Consider the following 17,245-nt stretch of genomic DNA (forward strand, 5'->3'; position numbering starts at 1 on the left):
CACCATTAGATACACACATCACATCACTAAACAGAATCAAAATAGATGATCAAATGATGATTGAAGTAATGAGTTAAAAGTGGGACAAAAAAAGTGAATTAAATAATTTGTTTGATCATAACTAGGATAAAATGTTCATAATTGATCTCAAACTTAAATAATTTGTTTGATCATGACTAGTACAAAATGTTCATAATTGATCTCAAACCGAAAGTAACAACAAAATATTTATAGGATAATGATACTTTAACTCACTTTTTTGACACATTTTTAACCCAACACTTCAATCACCATTAGATACTCACATCACATCACTAAAAAGAATCAAAATAGATAATCTAATGATGATTGAAGTAATGGATTAAAAGTGAGTCAAAAAAGGTGAATTAAAATATCATTATTCATATTTTTAAGCATAACACATTTTGAATCAAATAACAAAATACATGTTGTAAGTACACATATCAATATAAATTGTTCTTATATTGACCTTGTGTTTGGATGAAGATTTCAACAATTCCAAAAAATTGAAATACTTAGTAATTGAATTACTTATAATTAAATTTTCTTCATTTCTTAAATAATTAGTTTGGATAAAGTAATTGAAATATTTTAAATTTCAATTTTCATGTTTGTACAAAGCAAATTAATTTATATTTTACAATGAACTCAACTTTACCTTTTAGTATAAATTAACTTAACTTGACCTTCAATTCGATACGACACATCTTGACTTTTGGTTCAAGGTGAGTTTCAACTCGACTCAACCTTTGGTCCGAGCCGAAGGCCGACCCTGTTCGACCTGCGGCTCGAACTGATCCAGTTCGAGTTTCGACCTAGGGTGGTATGACTGGACGTTCGGCTTGACCCAATCTTTTGGTTCTATAAACCTTTTTTGTCCAAATCAATGAGTCATTCCGCTACTTGGAGAATTTCAATTTCCTTATTTTTTGAGTGAACTTCAAATTCACTATTTTAGTTATTTGAAATACCTTTTTAAAATTCTTCAATTTCATTTCCTTTTAATTCCTCTATCTAAACATATTATTTAACTTCATGACCTTCCTAAAATAGCTATGAACCGAAATCACTCACTTCTCAATCTTAATAAACTTTCTCAATACTTTCTTTATAATATCTTGCTTTAGGGCGTTCAAAGTCCTTGTATCTTCTCCTGTAAAAAAATGTGAGAGCAACATCATAAGTAAATTCAACACTTTAAAAATGATCTTCATCATCATTTAACTAATTTAAGAACTTTGTGAGTAATTCCGGTACAAAATGAGGAAAATTTGGAAAACATATAAAGTGGTATTGGTTACGAAGAAAAATTTATAAACAGGCAAATTATTTATATTATCTCTACAATGTCATCACAATTGGTATGCTTCATTTTGCAATCATCATCCATCTCATATGCAACATCCTATGAAATTAAAACAAATGCAGTTAAGTATTAAAAATTTAGAACAATTGTATTTGCAAATAAATAATTACAAAGCATCACCAAGGTCTTCAGAGCAAATCTTTAAACTTTTGCACCATGTTTTCATTTAAACATTTTTTTTAACTCAAAATGATTCTTCAAATCTATAGGTAGCATTATGCTTGCACTCAACTTTGAACAACAAAGTCTTATCCATGAGTTGGTCAAACTCCTTTGGAGGATTGACATGATTTGTATTATTTTAGAATTTGAAATATAAATGAAGGATAGAAGTGTAAAAAATTCACCACATGATGTACCTTATCATTAGCTTAAAAAACCTCTAACACATGATTTATTGACTATTGTATAGACATTTCTATCAAATAACACAAAAATCGTTAAATTTGTTTCATCAGTGACACTAACATTGATTTGTAAGTAATAAAATAAAGATGTGAGAAAAAATGGGAATGAAATTACGTATGGCAATTCAGGGCGGGCTAGCCCGCACAAAAAAACATGGGGCGGGCTGGGATGTTGAACTCGCTGGCCCGTAATGGCGAGGCGGGGCGAGCTGACCTGCTTACAAATTATATGTTCTCATTTATTTTAGTTCTCACATCATTCATCACATTGTTTCTTTAAGTTCCTTTTATTTATTTATTTATTTTAGGTTTAATTAATCGTAAGGTACCCAGTTTGGTACTAGAGTGTCAAATTGGTACCCGCTTTTAAAAAAGTGTCAATTGCATCCCAACTTTTGAAAATTGCTTCAATTAGGTCCCTTTCAGACAGAGTTGACTAACGCCGTTAGTCAACGTGCCATGTGTCAATCTGTGGTTTTTTTGATTTTTTTTTAATTTTTTTTAAATTTTAAAAAAATAAAATAAAAATGCCACGTGTCAAGTCCTTGTGTGTGACACGTGGCATTGTCAGTGCCACGTGGCATTGTAATGCCACGTGTCAGTGTCACTATTAGATGTCATTGTGTTGATTTCGATTTGGTCCCCACATATGTCAGTATCACTATTAGTACCTAAGTATGTGTATCTGATTCAATTTTGTCCCAATTTTTTTTTTTAATAATTAAAATATTTTTGTAATCCATTTTTTATAAGATTAAAAATAATTAAGTATAAATATTTTTACAAAATTAAGTACTAATATTTATAATGTTTCTCTCAATTTCAGACCAAATTTATTATTTGTATGAATGTTATGCTATTTATAAGTACTAAAATGACTTTTACCACTAAATTTTAATATAAATATCAAATACTTAATTTTTTTTAAACTTTTATACTTAATTACTTTTAATTTTATTAAAAAATATTTTAATTATTAAAAATTATTAGGTCAAAATTGAATCAAATACACATAAGTAGGTACTAAATTGAAACGAAAAAACATAAATGGGGACTAAATCGAAATCATCACAATGGCATCTGATAGTGACACTGACACGTGGCATTACAATGCCACGTGTCACACACATGGACTTGACACGTGACATTTTTAATTGTTTTTAAAAAAATTTTTAAAAAAATTAAAAAATTAAAAAAAATTAATTTTTTTTTAAAAAATCAAAAAAACCACAGATTGACACGTGGCACGTTGACTAACGGCGTTAGTCAACTCTGTCTGAAAGGGACCTAATTGAAGCAATTTTCAAAAGTTGGGATGCAATTGACACTTTTTTAAAAGCGGGTACCAATTTGACACTCTAGTACCAAACTGGGTACCTTACGATTAATTAAACCTTTATTTTATTATTATTATTATTATTATGTTTATGTATAATCATTGTATATAAGATAATGATTTTAGTTATTGAATATGAAATATCTTTTTATTCATTTTTAGGTACATGTCTTGTAAGATGACATGTTGCTATTGTACTCTAGTTATAATCTTCATTATTATTTTTCTTGTCTTTGATTAGGTAAATTAATTGGAATTATTTTGATAGAAAATGAATATAAATTATTATGAAAAAAAAATTTGCTTAACAAAAAAAATAAAATTTACTAATCACAAACGCGGGCCAGCCAACGGGTCCGCGATGCGGGTGGGGCAAAAAAGTGAACCCAATATTAAATTGTGGGACGGGCCAACCCGAATCGCACTTTACGAACCAAAACACAGGACAAGTCAAAATGAGTCGAGCTGTCCCGCTTTGCCTTCCCTAAATAAAATGAAATTAACATGGAGTTAAAAGCGTGAAGACAAGGTAAACCATATAAAAAGAAATCCACCAAATCATTTGGACACTTCTCAACAAAATAAATTTTTAAGTATATTCTTTTCTAATATTATAGTAGAGAATAGATAAAGATGTCCGATGCCTAAAAATGAATTTTTTGAACACTACTTGTCAACAGAAAAACATTGACAACAAAATAAATTTTCAAGTATTTTATTGTTATAATACATAATAAATAGAGTAACACAAGCACGTCTAGACATATTTTGAATATTTAAAAAATATTTAAATTTAAAATAATTATAGATATAAATAAATAATTATTTTTTATTGAAATTAAAAAGTTATAAGTAATATTTGTAAATAGTATTACGATTAATTAAAAATTTGAAAAATAGTAACTAAAATAATAATAAAAATAAATAATTATTTCATAAATATTTTAAATTGTTAATAATGTGCACTATTTTTTAAATATTTAAATTTTAAAATAATAATTAAAAGTGAAAAATTAGAAAAATTAAAGGTATATATAATTTTAGATATATAATTATAGATATAGCTATAAATAAAGTGATTTTTACCTATTGAAATAAAAAATATTATAAGTAATATTTGTAATTAGTATTACAAGTAATTATTTAAATTTGAAAAAAAAACTTACTAAAGAGTAATTTTTTATAAATATTTTAAATTATTAATAAATTTTTATAAATATTTTAAATTATTATATAATTATTTGAATTAAAAAAAATAGTAAAAAATTGAATTGAAATATATTTCTTATTATGAATAATTATTTAAATTTAAAAAATAATATTTGAAAGAGTAAAATTGAAAAAAGAAATACACTAAAATGTATATCTTCTCTACATAATAAATAATAAATTTATAATATAACAAATATAAGTTTACTATATTTAAATTTAAATATGTAACATTTTTATTGTTAATATATATATTTATAAAAATAAACAAAAAATAGGTTGACATTTTAGCAGTTGGCATATAAATGCGCCTTTTGAGTTGTGCTAATAGGTATAATTTTTATTTACAAATTATATATGAATATTAATGTTAATATATACTTATGAAAAGATAAAAAACAAATAGGTTGAAATTTTAGCGGGTGGGCATATAAATGCCAAGCAAGTAGGGTTTTGAGTTGTGTTTCTGAGCAGCGGCTACCCTAACTTTCTCTTCTTCAATTCGATAACTCTCTCAATCGATTAGGTTTTCAACTCTCCGCTTCTCTTTGTATTTTCTTCTCTCTTGTGCTGTTCTGTTCCTCTTTTTCCTTTTTCTTTTCTTGCTATCTCTAATTCTAACGTTCTATCATTTATGTAGCCATGGCCGAAATCCACGAACCTGGTGTTGTCGCAGATCCCACCCAGATCGATGTCAAGCTTTTCAACCGCTGGAGCTTCGATGATGTTCAGGTACCATTTTCACTAAATATCTATTCTCTGTTTAGGGTTGGGTACTTGTTAATTATATTGTGTTTTAAAAGATCGTATTTTGGGGTTGTGAATGAAATTTTTGTTTTGGTTATTTTAGGTTAATGACATTTCTCTGGCCGATTACATCGGAGTGGTGGCATCCAAGCATGCCACCTATGTTCCTCACACTGCCGGTAGGTACTCTGTGAAGCGGTTCAGGAAGGCCCAGTGCCCCATTGTTGAGAGGCTCACCAACTCTCTCATGATGCACGGCAGAAACAATGGCAAGAAACTTATGGCTGTTCGGATCATCAAACATGCTATGGAAATTATTCATTTGTTGACTGACCTGAACCCCATTCAGGTTATTGTTGATGCTGTCATCAACAGGTATTGTTTTTGTATTCATCCATGGTTGTAGTTGTGGATTAGGATGGCTATTCCTTTTTATTGATTTTAGATTGATATAGATGAAATTTAAGTAGCTATATTGATAAAGAAAATTTTTGTCCTCATATTTGTATTTGTGTTCTTTCGTTTTATGGATTTGAATATTGATTTATTAGAGTATATATGGGAAGGTACTTTTTCTCTCGAACGTAATCTGGAGGATGGAATGATGATGATTGATTTCCCTATTGGTTTGATTGCCTGAATGATGGCATTTTGTATTAGCTCTATCTGACCATTCTCCATGTTTTATGCATATTCGTCTATATTTGGTCATTTTTAATAAGACTTTGTTGATCGAATACCATTGCTTTCTGGAATGAAATTCCTCCACGGAGGATCAGATCGTATCAGTTGGTGAATGCCACGATGATTGTTTATTTCTTAGTTGTTTCGATAGCTTGTATGAGGACACTTTTGCATTAGCTCTATCAAATAATTCTTGGTAATTACTTCAAATAGAATTATTGGTTGTTTTGTTCATGTGATCATTACCATGCTGTTTGCAAAAAATGGTTAATTACATGTGTGTGCATTGGGTAGTTGTATTTGCTTGATTATGTCGTATTGGATTATGGTTGCTCAAGCTATTATCATGTAGACAAAGATGTATGGATAAGAAATTTTATGTTTCTTGAACAATTTGTTTATTGTGGACATAATGCACAAAGTTGTATTGTGGATACTGTTTCTGGACAGTAAACTGTTAGCCTCAAATGAACTTATATATGTGAATGTGTGTATGTTACCATAGAGCTATGGAGACTTCATTGCAATATGTAATTCTTGATGTGCATTGTCTTGAATCCAATATAAATTAACTTTAAAATACTGAATAATATATCTGATTTTCTTTTATTGTGTTTAATTTATCTAGTGGTCCCCGTGAAGATGCAACAAGAATTGGTTCTGCTGGAGTTGTAAGGAGGCAGGCTGTGGATATCTCACCCCTTCGCCGAGTTAATCAGGCTATCTATCTTTTAACAACTGGTGCACGTGAAGCTGCATTCAGAAATATCAAAACTATTGCCGAATGCTTGGCTGATGAACTTATTAATGCAGCCAAAGGGTCATCCAACAGGTAATACTTCTCAAATTCCATTGTGGAGTATGGTTGTTTCTATCTTCTCCGTGCCAATTATTCTTTTTCTATTTTTCTTTCGTTTAACTGAATTTAATATTCCTTTTCAGTTATGCTATCAAGAAAAAAGATGAAATTGAGAGAGTTGCCAAGGCCAATCGTTGACCAGCTTGTGGAAACAATATTTGCAGATTTTTGTTTTGGTTTATGTTCTTCATTTAATATATGTGGATCTTTTGCTTGCATTAGTTACTTTTTACCCTTTTTTGACTGCCGGCGTAGCAAGTTATGAAAGATTTTGTTGCTGTTACTAGAGTTTGTGTTCTAAGATCGTGAGTTTTAATATTAGTCTGTTTCATAAATTATACTATGATAATTTCCATGGTTGTTTTCAAATTTTAATGTTTTTTGTTTTCGCGATAATAGTATGTAAATCATTGGCAGAAAGTAAAAAAATTAAATGTCCCCTCGGCGATAATTACCCAGAAACCCAAGTTGACACAGTAATATGGGACTTTAATTTCAAATTTTTGTGATTAATTATTAGAAGAAACTCTAATTGAATTTTATTTGTTATAATTTTGTATTTGGAGTTAATTATGATAATTCTACATGTTTTTTATTCTGTTTGTAATTTTTTCTAATTAAATAATTAAGATTGAATATAATTATATTGTCTTTTTCTAAAATATGATGTAGATTAACCTTTATCATGCATAATTGAGAAGAATCCAGTAATTTTGTGTCATGTTACAAACATCACTATCAATTAATGAATTAGAAAGATGTGTTTGAAAATTCTACCTTCAATCGTTTAACGTATTTCAATTCGGAAAGAGGTTTTGGTTATCATAGTTTTGGACAACAAAATTATTTTTTAATATGTGTAATGTTTTAGGAAATCTATTTAATTTATCTTGATCCCAGAACGAATTTAAGAGGTCTAAAGCTCTAAGTTCTGCCTTACCACAAATCTTATTATTTTACTATTTTGTGAATAATGATATTTTAATTCATTTTTTTATTTACTTTTAACCCAACATTTTAATTTGTTTTAGATTATCATATCACACTTTTAAATAAAAATCAAAATAAACAATTGAAGAGTGCAATATTTTTACGCAAATATTTTCCAAGACTATGATATACAATAATATTTAAATACAATAAAGAAAATTGAAAATATATGAATACATATTTATTAAGTTTCTCACCAAAACATCTCAGTGAACAAGTGAAAAAATAACTTTTCTAAATTATAATAAAAAATAAAAATACAGCATTACTCTAATTAAGACATTTAAAATGACAATAAATTGAATATTTTAATAAAAATAATTCATTACTATTCGAATAAAAAAAATAAGAGTCATAAACCAGAAAACAAATAAAAAAAGTGAATAATGTAATACAAAGTTAACACTATTTTAAGCTAGAAAAATGCAGGGGTTTTAGTCTTGGGTGTGCTTCACTTTCTCCTCTGTTTTCTCTGTCTTTTGCCATGTTCATTTTTTACTCTCATCAGCACTAGTTGAATATAGAGGTGTTAAAATGGGTTAATCCGGTCATTTTGACCTGACCCGTTTTTAACCCATTATAAACAGGTTGGACTGGACTGGATTGGCCTGTAAATGAAAAATGAGTTCGTTTATTCAACCCAGTCCGCAGGTTGACGGGCTGGCGAGTTTTAACTTCTTTTTTTCTTTAAATGAAAGGTCCAAAAATCTTTGTCTTATTTTTTATCAAATCATTTTTTTCATCAATTATTTGTGTTAATAATGTTGATTTTAATTAATGTAATGACAAAATCTGAGATAGTAATAAAGATAGACCTACATGCTTTTACATATGTAAATGGTTTATCGCAAAAAAAAAAAATTGAAAATAATTCTACCCAATATTTAGTGTAGGAAAAATATTACAATCATTTAATAAATATGTAAAACTTAAGAAGATCCATACTTGCAAAAACAAAAAACAAAACAAAACAAAACTTTTGTTATGATTGTTGGTTAGTATAGATAAAATACTAAAAAACTTATATTTGAACTGAATGTTGTAGTTGTGTACATATAACTCCAACTGAAACGTGTTTCTAAATTTAATTGGCGTAAATGAATATCTATAACATTTTTTGCACTTTAGCAGAGGGTGTTCTTTCTTAATTTGACCCACATGTTGCATGTGCACTTTTTTTTTTAACTTAGAAGGTTTGCGGGTTGGCCCGTCAAGTTGACGGACTAGACAGGTCGGGTTGACGGGTTCTGTTTTCTAACATAACTCACTTTTTTTTGACGGACCAACGAGCCAGCCCGTCGGACTTGAACTATTTTGTTGTTGCATGATGAGACGTGGCATTTAGGATTGATGTAAAATCTAAGTATCATTGTTTATATTTAAATTATAAAAACATTAATCTCAACACAATTAACTTCGTATAAAATGATATTAATAGTTTCACTCGTATTATATTCAAATCTTTGTTTTTTATATGATTATATTAGTATCACAATCATTTGCTCATTGCACTTTAATCGTTTTTAATATTGAATTATTTTAAACATCCAAACACATTCTTTAAATAGTACAATAAGGTTCAAAACTTTTTTTATATATATACACATAAAAATTCAAGTGATACAAAAAATCCATTGATTAATTACTACTGAATTTAATTAATAAAAATCGAAATTAGAACACAGCATTCAAAATTAAGATATATTATTAGTAAAAGCTGATATTAGAATACTACATTTGAAATTAGAATATATTAATAAAGGGACATATTAAGAATTAATTAAAATTTTACATTAAATTTTATTACTACTCGTATATCATTTTATTGTACTGTATTATGATGAACTGAAAATTCAATCTCATCATCTATAATGAGATTAGAGGATGGTACAACTGAATTACCAAATTACCCTTCATTATTTAATTTTTGTTACATGTGATTTAGCGGTTAAAATCAATACACGTGATAGTTTTAGTTCACTTTCTTAATTCTATGATAACGGTAATAATAATTTGTTATGATTATAATAAAAAATTATTACTTCTAAAATTACTATTAAAAAGAAAGAATTTTTTTTCATGTAAATTAATTATTTTCCATCTTATATATTAAATTTATTTTTATATAAATATATTGTATTATTCATTTTTTATAAATATTTTTTTATTTTTGATAATTCAATAAAATTTATAAAATAATTTTAAATTATTTATATATAATTTTATATTATCTATAACAATAGGGACATTTTGATAATCTAACTTTTTTTATTATTCTTTTTAATATATCACATCAGTCAATTCAATCATAAACTTTCACAGACTTTACTCTCTAACCCATTTTAAAATCACCTTTGAATCACTTAAAAGAAACAACACCAACTTCATCCTCTAATCCTTTTGATCTCTTCCTCTCTCTCTCTCAAAATAAGACAGCCTAAGGGTCTGTTCGTATCACACAATTTGCAGGCGCGAATGGATTTTATACGAAGATTTGTGGGATTCGTCTTTGTTCGTTTTGAAGGATTTAAAATGAAATGGAAATATGTATTGTGGAACGATCATCTCTCCTGAAAGAGAAGATTTGGAGGATGGTGGTTCAAATTTAATTTTTACATATAATAATAATTATTATATATTAAATAAATAATAATATATGAATAATTATATTATTTAAATAATAATATATAATAATTATATTATTTAATTAATAATAATAATAATAAATAATAATAATAAATAAATATAATAGTATATTAATTTTATCTATCATATCAATTTATTTATTTTTAATTTTTTATAAATTTCACTCTCAAATCCATTTTCCTTACCTCCAAATCTATTAAAAGAAACAACTAAAATTAATCCATTCAAATCCACACAAATTCACTCATATTCATTCACTCACTCTCTCTCAAATTCATTATTTCAAGTGAACACACTCTAAATGTTCATTTGTAAGGGGATGTAGCTCAATGCGAGAGGTACAGGGTTCGATCCCCTGCATCTCCATATTTTTTATTTCTTTCATTTTCGTTTTTGTATTATATGATATAAGTAGATCAAGTGAAGAAAAAGTTTGCAACGTATGACAGACTTAACACCATTAAATGGGAACTTAACCTAAACTAGCTTTTATTTCACAGTGGTTAATTATGAGGTCATAATTTTCCAAAAGTGCAAAGTATTGTAGATTTATCGCGAAAACAAACTGAATCTTATACAAAGTACGAGTTTCTCTTTTGTAAAATGTAAAGTTGAATAGAAACTACTGTATAACAGCCTAATTCATAGAAAAAGTTGACAGAAAATTTACAGAGATATGAAGAGAAAGGAGATAATAATCTGTAGATTCATTTCCACCTAATTTGACTGATGTTGTTTAAAGTGTGTGACTACTGAAACATACAACACGATTCTTTACAAATCGACCACGAGGAGCATCCCTTTCTTTGCTGGCACTTACAAATCGACCACCATTGACAGGTTCACAAGAGACACCATTAATCCTTTTTTACTGACCCTACATTTCTGCATCAAATTTTGTGGACCAACAAACATTATAAATAAAACTGTAGAAAACTCATCCTACAAGCTCTGTTTTCAAATAAATACTCTGAATAACCATCATACTTTCCATGACAGTTGTGTTTTTTCAGGAAAACCAGAACTAATAAATATGATGTTCTTTTTTCTTTTTGTTTTGGAGTGAGACAAGGACTATAGGACTGTGAAAAAAATTGTTTACGATGGAAACAAGTAAATTTAAACATAGGTTAGATTGAATAAATAAAATCGGGTAAAATTAATATACGGTGGATTTGGATAATAGGTTGAAATTTTAAATATTTGACTCAACTTAAATTTATATTTTAATTATTATAAAATTTTAAATATACTTTTAATATGATATTATTTTGTTAAAATTTTATAATACTTGTTATTCACACACAACTTATTAAAATGCCAACTTTAGAAAAGTAAAGTCAAAACTTAATACGAAAGGAAGTGTATCATAAATGAATAATAATATTTTAATCAATTTTTTTTACTCATCTTTAATTCACTTTTCATCATCCTTAAATCATTTATTTGATATTTTTTAGTAATATAATATAATAATTTGAAAATGATTAAGATAATGAAATAAATTAAATAAAAAAATAAATTAAAATATCGTTCTCCATAAGAATTAAAAATGAACTTCTTTGTACCATTAATGGGTCATGACCCACAAACCTTTTAATACTAATTACACGTATACCTGTAATGGTTTCTAAAAGAATGTTTTATAACTTCATATTTTTATACAATTATTTTTAAAAGAAATTTGTTTTCAAGATCTACCATTATCAGATTCCAGCTGGTCCTGAAAATTTATTCCTGTTACCATGGTTGCTACTTCTGCACGTACAGTGATACAGTGAGACTTCCAAGTTTTCCACTTTTTACGGCAATTTGGCCTCTGCAGAATTCTAGGCCGTTGAATAAGCTTCAAATATTGTTTTCAGTTAAATATATTTTTGGTATTTTAGTGAATTTTAAAAAAAATTTAAAATTTTAGATTAATTTAATTCCTTATTTTTTAAATTATGTATATTTAATTTTTTTAATCAAATTTTATTAAGTTTATTTGATATTTTAAAAACGTTTTATAATAATATTTGACTTAATATTAAAGTAAAAATGTATCAAATATTATAAATAACTTAAATATAGTCCTGAAATGCGTATAAAATATCAAATAAATCTAACAAAATTTGATAAAAAAGATTAAATCCACGTATTTCAAAAGATGAATAACTAAATTAGTCCAAAAATTTAAAATAAACTAATTCCAAAATTCACTATAAATTAAAATAAAAAAATATATTTAACCCATATTTTTTTAGTTAAAGCATTTATATTTAATATTTTTTTTAGTATAATTATTTCTAGAACAACATCAAATGGTTCTAAATCATTACATGTTCATAATTTGAACTAACAAAATATATTCCAATTATAGAAACAAATATTAATCAAGACTCTATTAATCTTGATTTGTCCGATAGGATTAAGTTTGAAAAGATCGAAGCAAAACATAAAGAAAGGACCTACCAACTGCCACCTATATATCCAACACGGGTCCCACCCATCAACCAATGCACCTTTTCATTTATTAGCATTACCTAATTCTTTACCATGTTGCTTCACTAAACATCCGCCACCGATCAACGGTCAAGATTCAACGCTTTTCATCCCTCCAAGAATCACACACAGCTACCTTTCCTATAATACCCACAACCATCACCCTTTCAACTAACCAACAAATTGCCTTCAACACTCTCTCACATCGATTTCTCATTTCTCATTTCTCCGCCAAAACAAGGACCAGAGATGGTGTGCTTCTGCTTTCTGGTGGACCAGCGGCGGGAGATGCAGCGGAGCAAGCCGGCGGCCGGAATCTGCTCCCGCTGCGGAGGCGGAGCCAGTGTTGCAGACATGAAGACGGCCACAAGGTTCTGCTGTGTTCCCTTCTATTGGAAATCGTGGAGAGCCATTGTTTGCACTTTCTGTGGAGCCGTTCTTCGCTCTTACCAACACTGAATCCGTTCACATCCGCTAATAACAAATTATTATCATTATTATTTTCTAACACATGCGAGTCTATATATTCATTCTAACTTCCAATCCTTCCTAATTATTATTGTGAATTTATTCTTTGTCTTGTTTTATTTAAGTTTGTTAGATAGGTTTCCTTTCCATTGTTGTCTTAATTAGAACTCTCTCATTGTACTTGAATTCGCATAACTTAATCAGATATTATGAGAAATTTCTTCCAACACTCTGTCTAATTTGTTTATAATTTGTTTATTCCAGCAATTATGATGTTTCTTTGGGTAGTTCATAGGCTGGGGTAACAGAACGGTGAAGAGAAAAGAGGAGGTAGAGAGTGAAAATTGGTTAGGTAAAGGGAAGGGATACCGTGATTGAATTGATATGAAGTGGAGTGACAGAGAGGACATGCTGTGATGCAGTAAACTCTGTTCTGTTCTTCTGAAACTGTACTCACTGCAATTTACAACTGTTATAGAGATACTAGCTTTTCAGGGTTTTTTATTTCACCTTTGCCTTATTTGGAAAGAAAGAAAATGACAATTATTTTTTTACTTTATAATTTATATTTTTGTTCGTTTGACTTGTTGAAGAATTTTTTAACTTATTTCCCTCCATTTAAGAAAGAGGTTTAATTAAGTTGATACTCCAAAATTTACATCCTTTCAATTATTTTTTATCGAATAATTCTTTGTTAGTCATTTGCATTCTAATTTTTATTTTCTCGAATATCTATGGAGTAAAACCAAAGGCAATATAATACGATGAAAAGAAAAGAGGAAAGACAATGGTGGTGTGAAAAGAAATAAATGAAGCAAATTAAGAAAATAGCAGATGGTACACCACCCTAGTTATGAGAGTAGAGTAAAAATGTCTTGAAAGCAAATTAGTAGCTACGCCACAGAGGAGTGAAACGGTTGAGTATTAATGCATATTTTTTTGTATACATCTTCCTTCTTCCTTCTATCATCATGTAACTGACTGTAACTACCAAATTTAATGGGAGAACAGCTATGCATTATTCAACTATTAGTCCTGTTAGTATTTGGATTCTTTGATTTTGGATGCTGTTCCATGAATTTAAAATTTGATACTCAAATTTTAAAAATAAATAAATAAAATATTTTAATAAAATTTCAAGTTCAAATTAATATTTTAACAAAATATGTCAATTTAAAACACGAATTAATGTGTAAAAATATTTAATATAGTTAAAAAAAATATATTCATTCCATTCTAAAGTTTGTGAAAAAAAAAATATATATAAACAAATTTCAATGTTATATCTAAAATTTTAAAAACTACAATCATATTTAATAACTATTTATTTATCTTGAAACTTTAAAACTCTATTAAAATGACATTTTCATAAAAAAGAGTGAGTTAGAGTCAAACAGCTGCTCACAAATGTAGATTTAATGACCATGCTCATGATCTATGTCAAGATTCCAATTGCATTGCTTGGATGACTCAATTTTGAAAAACAAAAATAAACTGCTTTTAGGTTTTCAAGAGTTGACAAACTGTTTTAAAGTAAGTTAAATTGTATAATATCTGGTATCAGTTCTTGTCCATTAAATGCATGAAAAAAGAAATGCAAGTAGAGTTAACAATTCATATATTGAGGTGATGAATAGTTATTTATTATTATTTTTAGTAAAAGAAATAATTCTTTACAATTTGCATAAATTTATGTAGAAAGTTGAATTTAATAAAATTGTGCTGTATTGCACATTTATTGACCTTAGTAGGCTTTTGCTAAACTTAGATTTACGTATAGAAGCAATAATTTTTTTTAATAATGTAGAGAGATCATTTTAAATGTCATGGTGCTGCTATGAAAAAAAATTCATTCCTTAAATATTGTCATTGGATAATTATTAATGAAATCAATTCACACATATTATACAAATTAAACACCTTTTTAGTTTCTAGTTGGGTTTCGTTATTGTCATTTAAACATTATTTGTAATTTTTCTGTATATGATATGGACAAAGAGATTTCAAATTATGATACTGTGTTCAACTATTAAAATATTTATTTAATAACAATAATTACGCATATCTGCATATATTATATTAAATAGAACATGTTAACATGATGTAAACTGTCTAGATGAATGTTGTCCTTCAATGAGTGGTGATTAGAGTGATTTTTTTTTATAAAATTAAAAATAAAAAAACTAAGGATTAAAATCAAATTTATATACACGAGAAATCATTATGCCAACATATTTTCACGCTCTAATATTATTATTTAGGGTAAAATATGTTTTGCCCCTGATAAAATTAAAATTAGTTCATTTTCTAAATTTTGGACCAATTTAGTCCTTCATATTTAAAAATATATGATTAGTCTTTTTAGTCAAATTTTGTCAAGTTTATTTGACATTTTAAGTATATTTTATGATAATATTTAAATTGTTTTCATCGCTTAATACATTTTCAGTTCAATATTAACTCAAATACTATCATATAAATATCCTTGAAATGTTAAATAAATTTAACAAAATTTGATTAAAATAACTAAATTCATGCGTTTCTAAAGTTGGAGGACTAAATTGGTCCAAAGTTTCAAAGATGGACTAATTCCAATTTTCACTAAAAATTAAAGGATAAAAACATATTTAACCATATTATTTATATAGTGTACTTACCGGATCCAGTGGAGGATATAGCCCACACTATAACTCAATGCACTTTTATTGGTCAGGTTATTCTCACACCTGTTAATCTCAGTAGCACAATCATAACCGTTTCGCACACCCAATCATATCACACCATTCAAATATTACTGCAAGGTAATTGTCAAGCACATATAATATGAATAACCACGTCCCAAGTTAAAATGACACTATATATATAATGTATTCCAATTAACTTATAAGATTCATTCATATTATCTCCCGCTCTTTGAGCAAACACCCATATTTTCTTATTTACTTAAATATCAAAAGGTCTTTTACAACTGTAACACCCCATCATTTAGATAATGAGAACGAGATTCAGGTCACAACGATGCTCGGATGATTGCTTAGATCTTATCACTTGCACTCGACCCTTTCCGATAAGAACATATAGAAATATTAATATTTATATTTATTGATATACATATGAAAACTTAATTTTGCATTGTGTAGCTATTTAAGTACACTAATATAATATAGTGATACGATAAATTTTCAAGAGAATCTGGAAGATGATGTTTCTTAGAATTGTTTCGAACAGTTATCATTCAACCGTGTTATACGGTAATGAAAATTACTTAAAAGAAATAGAAAATGTTATTTTAGTTACACTTACAAATACTAGAAAATTCATATTTTATATTTATCAGTGGATAAAGTAACTGAAATGATGTTGAGTTGCTATTATTTTAAGGTACTAAACATATCAACGAATTACAGATAACTTAGTACCATGCTCACACTTGCCCTTTTCCAATTCAAAATGTTGACTTGATTCAAATGAATTAATCAAATGATTCTTAATATATATGACAATCATGTATGTTTGTCTGGGAAGAGAACATATATAGTTATAGTATACATATTTTGGGTGTAATATTTGATACATTCAACTATTTTTCTAATTTTATTCCCTTGGAAGTTGGACATGTGGGTGATAATTTAAACTTTAAATGCACATGACAACCATGCATGAGATGTGATATAGAGAAAGGACCACAAATAGTTGTAGAAAACAGTGGGTGTTGAACATGGAAATGCAACAGAATAGTTAATGCAGTCATAGTTTTTCTTGTTTCAAATCAAATAGCTGTGACAGTACCATACCCATGTACACCAAATTGAAAGTGTGTCGGGTTTATGTAAATCATCATCTTCTAAAATGGTGAGAAACAAGGATATTGTAATTCCAACACGAAGACCACACCCACGAGTATTTAGAAATAAAAAATAATAAGTAAATAGTGTTATACCAACATAAATTTTTATGTTTAATAGTGAAGTATTAAATAATAACTTTCTATTAATGTAAAATTTTGAATAAGTATTAACAATTAACGA

The 17,245-nt window shown here is 27.7% G+C and overlaps 2 protein-coding genes and 1 non-coding gene across 4 annotated transcripts; all 3 read left to right on the plus strand.

Annotated features, from left to right (window-relative positions):
• Window positions 1-4,716: 4,716 nt before the first annotated feature.
• LOC114183156 (40S ribosomal protein S5) lies at window positions 4,717-6,984 on the plus strand. Of its 2 annotated transcripts, none has more exons than XM_028070070.1 (5): window positions 4,717-4,865; window positions 4,980-5,071; window positions 5,190-5,461; window positions 6,399-6,602; window positions 6,713-6,984. In XM_028070070.1, the coding sequence occupies exons 2-5, from the start codon at window positions 4,982-4,984 to the stop codon at window positions 6,765-6,767; spliced, it is 621 nt and encodes a 206-aa protein (XP_027925871.1). In that variant the 5' UTR covers window positions 4,717-4,865; window positions 4,980-4,981; the 3' UTR covers window positions 6,768-6,984. The 2 variants fall into 2 exon arrangements, with proteins under 2 accessions (XP_027925871.1, XP_027925872.1); XM_028070071.1 differs by having other exon boundaries at window positions 4,763-4,889.
• LOC114186376 lies at window positions 5,681-5,762 on the plus strand. The gene has a single exon (XR_003605036.1). It is a non-coding gene; the product is annotated as a small nucleolar RNA Z102/R77 (small nucleolar RNA).
• A 5,922-nt stretch (window positions 6,985-12,906) lies between the features above and the next one.
• On the plus strand, window positions 12,907-13,257 carry LOC114186026. Its single transcript, XM_028074019.1, has one exon. It carries the CDS (start codon window positions 12,999-13,001, stop codon window positions 13,206-13,208), a length of 210 nt encoding a protein of 69 aa, XP_027929820.1. The 5' UTR covers window positions 12,907-12,998; the 3' UTR covers window positions 13,209-13,257.
• Window positions 13,258-17,245: the final 3,988 nt, after the last annotated feature.

The sequence above is a fragment of the Vigna unguiculata genome, chromosome 5 (assembly GCF_004118075.2).
Source record: "Vigna unguiculata cultivar IT97K-499-35 chromosome 5, ASM411807v1, whole genome shotgun sequence".
Lineage (NCBI taxonomy): Eukaryota > Viridiplantae > Streptophyta > Magnoliopsida > Fabales > Fabaceae > Vigna > Vigna unguiculata.